This window comes from Peromyscus californicus, unplaced genomic scaffold (assembly GCF_007827085.1).
Source record: "Peromyscus californicus insignis strain IS unplaced genomic scaffold, ASM782708v3 Scaffold_10__1_contigs__length_136768540, whole genome shotgun sequence".
NCBI lineage: Eukaryota > Metazoa > Chordata > Mammalia > Rodentia > Cricetidae > Peromyscus > Peromyscus californicus.
In genome coordinates this window covers 57325457-57333424 of record NW_026294391.1, presented here as the reverse complement: position 1 = coordinate 57333424, position 7968 = coordinate 57325457, and the positions used below count along the sequence as shown (strand labels likewise).

At 49.2% G+C, this 7968-nt stretch overlaps 1 protein-coding gene across 2 annotated transcripts; it reads left to right on the top strand.

The window, feature by feature from the left end:
- The first annotated feature begins 1322 nt into the window (after positions 1 to 1322).
- On the top strand, positions 1323 to 7753 carry Slc7a3 (solute carrier family 7 member 3). 2 transcript variants are annotated; one of them, XM_052733630.1, is made up of 12 exons: positions 1323 to 1572; positions 2586 to 2985; positions 3482 to 3640; positions 3937 to 4114; positions 4254 to 4366; positions 4485 to 4707; positions 4891 to 5030; positions 5120 to 5222; positions 6074 to 6240; positions 6671 to 6837; positions 7143 to 7251; positions 7384 to 7753. In XM_052733630.1, exons 2-12 carry the CDS (start codon positions 2616 to 2618, stop codon positions 7512 to 7514), a joined length of 1860 nt encoding a protein of 619 aa, XP_052589590.1. In that variant the 5' UTR covers positions 1323 to 1572; positions 2586 to 2615; the 3' UTR covers positions 7515 to 7753. The 2 variants fall into 2 exon arrangements, with proteins under 2 accessions (XP_052589590.1, XP_052589588.1); XM_052733628.1 differs by having other exon boundaries at positions 1324 to 1572; positions 2611 to 2985.
- The last annotated feature ends 215 nt before the right edge of the window (positions 7754 to 7968 follow it).

Below are 7968 nucleotides of genomic sequence, written 5' to 3'. Positions count from 1 at the left end.
TCTACCATAGAGTCATCTCTGTAGCCTGCTTTATTGAATGTCTAAGAGGTGCTTTACCTAGCTGAAAATACCAATTCTTTCAAAAAAGAATTCGTATCTGGGATTGGTGGCACAGACTTGTAACCACAGCATTTTGGGAGGTTGAAGCCTTCAGAAGAATAATTAGTTTAAGGTTAGTCTGAGCTACATAGTAAATTTCAGGTAACCTTGGGCTACAGAGGAGACTCTCAAAAAGGACTTGGGTGCTAGATGAGTGAATCATTAAAGGAAACAATGTATTTTGGGCTATCCTTAGCTACTAAGATGGCTTAGCAGAAGAGACCTACACCTTTACAACCCTTACAACCAAGGCAGTAAGAGTTCTAAGAACTGATAGAGCCACATGGATCATCTTAAGATTCTTCCGTGTTCTACTGTTTCCTAGTAACTAGCCTAAAAGGACCCACCTCTTGCTGGAGCTTAACACTTCCTCTTTGTTGTGCATTTGAATGAGGTAGAGTGCCCATGGAAGGTAGACCTTAAAACTACAGGCCCGCTTTTATCAGAAGGATGGTTCAACAATAATGTTGAAGCTCCAAACTTCTGCTTAGTCACCAGTAAAATGGGATTAAAAGGGTGAGGCTGTAACCGCTCATTGATATAGTCTCAGCGTTGGTCCCCATCACTACAAATTTTAAGAAGTTTCTCTCCCTCAATCCTTAAATATTCATAATTTCACATGTATTATTGACAGGCAGGTGGAGAGATGCTACAAATACACTGTGGCCCAGAACTCTACATAGGATTAATTATCTGTGTACAGGTGGTTTGAAACTGTCTTCCATTCTCTTGCTGTCTGCACTAGAAACAGTTGAGGGCGAGAGCTGAGGGCAGCAGTCAGATGGTGGCTCACAGTCTTACACAGTCCTTCCGAAGGATTTCATGCAGACCAGAAAGCTAAGGGAGAAGACAGAATGACGTGGAGACTTGGTGCTACTTGCCCCGCCATCCTTTACACAATTCCTTTATTCACTCCCCTCCCCAGTGCTGCCAATAATCACCGATTCTGACTAATCCTGCACAAAAGTAGAAAATTCCCAGGCGATCTATGGTCAGGAAGCTTCTTATTGTCCTCTGACCACCAGAGAGGCAAATGGGAAAAGGCTATCCTCCCCCCTTTCTCGTTCCCCGCCATGCCCTGCTTGCTGTTTTTGGTTGGGAAGCAGTCTCAGGCTTGCAGAGCCAAGTGACTCTGTGTGTGTGTGTGTGTGTGTGTGTGTGTGTGTGTGTGTGTGTGTGTGTGTGTGTGTGTGTGTGTGTGTGTGTGTGTGTGTGTGTGTGTACACAAGCCCGCGCGTGGGTATGTATATTGTGTTGTGTGTTATGTGTAGGGAGAGGGCTTGGAGGTGGGATCCCATGACGTTACTGGCTCCTCCTCCCAGTGAATATAAGGGGCGCTTGGCGCGCAACGACCCTAAGCAGCAGCGTTGAAGCCTGAGTACCTCAAGTCTGCAGACCCAACCCAACTCTGAAGTCAGCCTCACTGAACCAAATCTGAGAATCTTCGCTCTCTGGGCTTGCCACAGCTCTCTGGTAAGCCTTTGGGGCCGACACGTGTGTCAGAGAGGGGAGAGGGAGGGTCCGCGTATACCTAGGCTTCTCAGGCAACCACGGCATGCAGTTGCATCAGCGGGCTGTGACCTGTTGCTAGCAAGACCCCAGCCCAGCAGCCGGGTCTTCCTGGCTCCAGCGCAGCCCCAGACCGTTTCTAGATGGAACCATAAAATCTAGATGCTGAATCTAGGGCCACGGGGCGGTGGATCCCTAGTCTGCGAAGGGGTGTGTGTGAGCGATCTAGGGCTGGCTTTGTAGCCCCCTCGCCCCCACACCCCGGGCGCATCTCCCAATTTCAGATACCAAAGCCCCGCCTCACCCCTGATGCTCACAGAGCAGCATAGCCGGGCGGGAGGAAGTGGGGGAATATTTGCAGGCTCAGGTGGAGTGCTGTGGGCTTGGTGAGGAGGGATGAGATCGAGGCAGTGTCCACTTTTAACCTGCAGCGAGGTCAGTCCCCTCTTCCAGGTGGTGGGGAGCCATGTCTCTTTGAAGCCCTCTGGGCGCGCCACTGAAAGGAATGTAGGTATTGGGTGTGAGAAGGGGCTCTCCCAGAGTTGCCCTGAGTTGAGTTCCGCTTGATTCACCAGGAGCTACAGGCCAGGAAACAGAAACGTGAGGCTTCAAGGCTGCTGGGCTGGGCTCTAGGGTAAATCCCATAGGTTCTTGGCCAGAAAAAGAAAAAAACCATAATGTCCAAGCACTTACTAGCGGCCAACCACTGTGCTACAAGGGGCTTTCACTCGCCTCTTCTGCAATGAGTCCTTCCACCAGCCTCAGAGACACTGTAATCCCTACTTGCATTATTATTGTAATTCCTACTTGCATATGAAGAATCGGATGTTAGAGATAAAGTGGCTTGCTTCCCCCCCTCAACCCGCCCTCCTTTGTCCTTGTAGCTCTTTCACTTAGTGGAGTGGGTTTTGTAATTCACTTTCAGAGCTTGGCGATAATGAGACCCATTGAAGGGCTTTTGTCTTGTTTTTCACCAGAACCTTGCATCCTTTTCAATTCCAGCCAGAATGCGGTGGCAGGCACTTAGAAGATTTGGTCAAAAGCTGGTGCGGAGACGTGCGTTGGAGCCAGGCATGGGCGAGACTCGCCTTGCCAGATGCCTAAGCACCCTCGACTTAGTGGCCCTGGGTGTGGGCAGCACCTTGGGTGCAGGTGTGTATGTCCTGGCTGGTGAGGTGGCCAAAGATAAAGCAGGACCATCCATTGTGATCTGCTTTTTGGTGGCTGCTCTGTCTTCGGTGTTGGCTGGACTGTGCTATGCTGAGTTTGGCGCCCGGGTCCCTGGCTCTGGTTCTGCCTATCTCTACAGTTATGTCACCGTCGGTGAACTCTGGGCCTTCACTACCGGCTGGAACCTCATCCTCTCCTACGTCATTGGTGAGAAAGATGCTTGGGGTGGGATGGTGTCTGTGTGGATGACTACACAGGTAGTAAAGGAATGATGGATCCAGGAAGCTGAGTAGATTGGTGAAGCCACAATTGTTATTATTTTTCCTGGTATCTCAATACTTCTAGATGTTTATATTTTTATGTGTAGGGGTGTGTGGAGGGGCTGAAGGTGCAGAACAATTGTACACCTCTGTCTGGTGTTCATTCATTAAGATACTGGTTTGGGTTTTTTAAATTAATAGTGGTGTACACCTATAATTCCAGGAGGATGAGGTAGGAGGACCATGTGTTTGAGTTTGAGGCCAGGCTAAGCCTGAGCTACATAGAGACCTGTTGCACCCCCCCCCCCCCCGCCCCTGACCCAAGTAAGATGGATAATATTGGTGGGGATCTGTGTGAGGAGGATGTGTGGGCGGGAGGGAACTTGACCTCATCGTTTTCCTGAGTATTGGGATCACAGTACAGAATACAATTGTTACGCCAGGTACAGCCAGCGTGGCCCGGGCTTGGAGCTCTGCTTTTGACAATCTCATTGGGAACCACATCTCTGAGACTCTGAAGGGGACCATCTCACTGCATGTGCCCCATGTTCTCGCAGAATATCCAGATTTCTTTGCTATGGCTCTTGTGTTGCTGCTCACTGGTGAGGCAAGGGGCGGGGTTGAATGATGGGCGGGGTTGGGCCAGGGTTGAATGATGGGCGGGGTTGGGCCAGGGTTGAATGATGGGCGGGGTTGGGCCAGGGTTGAATAATGGGCGGGGTTGGGCCAGGGTTGAATGATGGGCAGGGTTGGGCCAGGGAAGGGCTTGAGGGAGTGCTAATGATGGGGAGGAAGAAGCTGGGAAGGAAGGAGTCTGCCACACAGAGGCAGGAAAAAGGAAAAGCAAGCTTAGAGGAAGGATTCAGTCTCTCAGGATCCTGAACAATTTTCTCCACAGGATTGTTGGCCCTGGGGGCGAGTGAATCGGCCCTGGTTACCAAAGTGTTCACAGGGGCGAACCTCTTGGTTCTCGGGTTTGTCATCATCTCTGGCTTCATTATGGGAGACCTGAAAAACTGGAAGCTCACAAAAGAGGACTATTGCTTGACCATGGGTGGACTCAACGACACTTGTAGGTTAGAAAGCCACAAATCTGGGACCATAATGGGGGAGGGGGCAATCCAGAGTGGGAGTAGGAGATAACTGAGCAGCTGGGCAAAAGGTACAGACAGGCTTAGCTGAACGTACTTCTTTCTATTCCTTCTTGTACTCTAGCTTCGAGTCTATGGGCTCTGGAGGTTTCATGCCTTTTGGTTTGGAAGGGATCCTCCGTGGCGCTGCTACCTGTTTCTATGCCTTCGTTGGTTTTGACTGTATTGCGACCACCGGTCAGTCACAGCCTCCCGGTTCACCTTGGGTGCAGTTTGGGATCATACAGACTGGGGGTGGTACGGGAGCAAGCCTACTCCCCTGGTTCAGAGCATTGTGCCATGTGTTTTCTTGCAGGGGAAGAGGCTCAGAATCCCCAGCGCTCCATCCCTATGGGTATTGTGATCTCACTGTCCGTCTGCTTTCTGGCGTATTTCGGTGTGTCTGCGGCACTTACCCTCATGATGCCTTACTACAAGCTTCGGCCGGAGAGCCCTCTACCTGAGGCGTTTTCCTACGTTGGCTGGGATCCTGCCAGCTACCTTGTGGCTGTTGGCTCCCTCTGCGCTCTTTCCACTAGGTCAGTGTTAAATAGATGTTTCCTCGGTGGCTGTAGTTTCCGGTTATGTCCATTTTGTGCCAGAGAATGCTCCTTAGGAGGGCTGACAAGGGGAGGCAGAGATGCTGTGATCACACAGGCTTGCAATAGATACCTTGGTGAACTCATTGCCACTTGGACTCACTTGGACATTGTCTTTTTCAGCCTTTTGGGCTCCATGTTTCCGATGCCCCGGGTGATCTACTCGATGGCCGAAGATGGCCTCCTGTTCCGTGTTCTTGCTAAGGTCCACAATGGCACACACACCCCTATTGTGGCCACTGTGGTATCTGGTGTTATTGCAGGTAGCAGAACAAAACCGCCCCTTTTGGTTGTTCCGCCCAGTCCTTTCACTTCCTTCTGTCACGTGCTTTCTTCTGTCTGCCAATGTTAGCATTCATGGCGTTCCTCTTCGAACTTGCCGACCTTGTGGACCTCATGTCGATTGGGACTCTGCTTGCTTACTCCCTGGTGTCCGTTTGTGTTCTCATTCTGAGGTAAGACTTGTGTTTGTATTTCTGGGGGAGGCACAATATGCTCAGCCCTGCTCTGTCTTCTGTCATCCTGACTCTGCTCGAGTAATCTGGGTATCTTGCCTTGTCCAAAAGAGCCTGTGTGTGTGTGTGTGTGTGTGTGTGTGTGTGTGTGTGTGTGTGTGTGTGTGTGTGTGTGTTTGTGTGTGTGTGTGTGTGTGTGTGTGTGGTGTGTTTTGCATATCCATGTAGGTGTGTGTGCATTTGTGTGTGGAGGCCAGAGGTCGGAGTTAGGTGTCTATCTACATCCCTCTCCACTGTATTTTTTGGATGGAGTCTCTCATTGAACTTGGAGCTTACTGGTTGGCTAAGTTGCCTGGCTAATGAATTCCAGGAATCCTAGCTCCAACCCCCTAGCACTGAGTTCCAGGACACCTGGATTTTATATGAGTGCTGGAGATCGGAACTCGAGTCCTGTAATCATGCTTGTCTGGCAGACACTTGAATATTTAAAAGTAAGTCTCTCTCTCTCTCTCTCTCTCTCTCTCTCTCTCTCTCTCTCTCTCTCTCTGTGTGTGTGTCTGTCTGTCTGTCTGTCTGGTGCCTTTGGAGGCCCAAAGAGGATATCGAATCCCCCGGAGCTAAGAGTTATAGGTGGTCATGAACTGCCCAGTGAGGGTGCTAAGAGCTGAACTCTGGTCTTCTGTAAGAGAAGCAAAAACTCTTAAGTCATCTCTCCAGCCCTTTGCTAGATACTTTACAGGCTGGGCCGTCTCCCCAGCCCAAGCTTCTACCTTGAATAAAGAAGCTGCCTGGAAAAAAGATGGAGAACCATTAACAGATATTGTTAAAATTGTTTCTTACTGTTGCCACAGATACCAGCCTGACCAGGAAATGAAGAATGATGAAGAGGAAGTGGAATCGCAGGAGGAGAAGACACTTGAAGAAGAGAAGCTGACTGCCCGGGCTCTGTTTTGTCCAGTCAACTCCATCCCTTCCCTCCTTTCTGGCCGAGTTGTCTATGTTTGCTCCTCACTGCTTGGTGAGCAGTGGATGTTTCTTTTGTTTAAGATTTCTGTATTTTGATGTGTATGAGTACTTTGCCTGCATGAATGTATGTGCACTGTGTGCATGCCTGGTACCTCCATAGGTCAGAAGAAGGCATCTGATCCCCTGGAACTGGAGTTATAATGGTTGTGAGTTACCATGTGGGTACTGGGAACCAAACTCAGGTCCTCTGCAAGAGCAGCAAGTGCTCTTAACCATTGAGCCATATCACCAGCTCCAAGCAGTGGCTTTTTTCTTTGGGAAGGTTTGGACAGATCAGCATGACAGGGTGGACATTGTGTGGTGACATTTGGTGAGAGAGAGGTCTAGCAAGAGGGTAATCCTTCTGGGAATGGGATGCCTTAACATCTTTGCATATCGGTCACAAGAGTCGGTTTTGATACCTCTCAACTTGACTTTTGAAGCTGTACTACTGACTGTTCTTTGCCTGGTGCTGACCCGATGGACAACTCCACTTAGTTCTGGAGACCCAGTGTGGATCACAGTGGTTGTGCTGATCCTGGGGCTCATTCTTGGAACTGCTGGAATCCTCTGGAGACAGCCACAGAACAACACTCCCCTTCACTTTAAGGTAAAGGATGTCTCTTTCCCCCACCAGTCCGTCTTGGGACAATTAGGGCTTGTAGCTTATGTTCTTTAATTGGACACAAGAAGGTAGCTGTCGGGAGTATTTAGGCCAGACTCCTTGCTGATACTCTAGTTTCTTCCTTTCTAGTTCCATTTTCTTAAGTTCTGGATTTAGGGAGTCTGCAATAATATATGTGATAGATGAGTGGCCGCTGGGATCCAGGTCATGAGTAGGGGTCAAAATTGGCCTCCTCTGCCCCCAGTAAGGCAACCATTGTGTTGTGGGTGAAGATTTATCCTGTTTTGCAGGTGCCTCTTCTGCCTCTACTCCCGCTGGTGAGCATCTTCGTGAATGTTTACCTGATGATGCAAATGACAGTTGGCACTTGGGCCCGATTTGGGATCTGGATGCTGATTGGTAGGTGTCCGCTTTGGAAGAGTAAGCCTCTTAGGTGTCCTACACCAATTCCTTTCCCTCCTGATCTCCGGTTGGAGACCTATTGAGCCTTTCCAGGTTACACTTCACCTTACAGTTGTCTTTCTCTACTAGGATTTGGTATCTACTTCGGCTATGGGATCCGGCACAGTGTGGAAGAAGTTAAGAATCATCAAACCCTACCGAAAACAAGGACCCAAACTGTAGACCTTGATCTCACTGCTTCCTGTGTTCACACCATTTGACCTAATCATACCCGAATGCTGTCTAGTCCCCCTACACAATAATGGAGAGCACTCTTGACCCCACAGAGAGCTGGGCCTCTCATGTGGTACTAGTGTGGGGGATACTAAATAGAGCTCTATTTATTGTGGAACAATGAACATTTCTTTGCTGTTCCTCATTTATTTTTTATTTACTTGTCTACTTTGGAATTGTCTCTGTAGTTGCTAAAATATTATTAAAGGAAAGCAGAAGAAAAAAACTGTCCTATTCTTTGCTTATTAGAGATGATGCAAAGCTTGGCTTTAAGACTGGAGAGACCCCGAGCAGTATCCTGTGTCTTTTTCTCTGGTTGCCACAAAACTTGCTGCTGTCCTGGGCATGCACCTTCTGGGCTAGGGTTTGGAGTAGTAAAAGCAGCCTAATCTTCTCATGCTTGTGAAGAAACAGCCCAAAGAGGTAATTTTCCTTTGTGGT

What these genes read in the sequence shown, in the direction of transcription:
- Slc7a3 (XM_052733630.1), top strand. Translation starts at nt 2,616, where the DNA reads ATGCGGTGGCAGGCACTTAGAAGATTTGGTCAAAAGCTGGTGCGGAGA. An exon ending in GGACTCAACGACACTTGTAG is followed by an intron (nt 4,115 to 4,253) that starts GTTAGAAAGCCA and finishes CTTGTACTCTAG; the next exon opens with CTTCGAGTCTATGGGCTCTG. An exon ending in ACACTCCCCTTCACTTTAAG is followed by an intron (nt 6,838 to 7,142) that starts GTAAAGGATGTC and finishes CCTGTTTTGCAG; the next exon opens with GTGCCTCTTCTGCCTCTACT.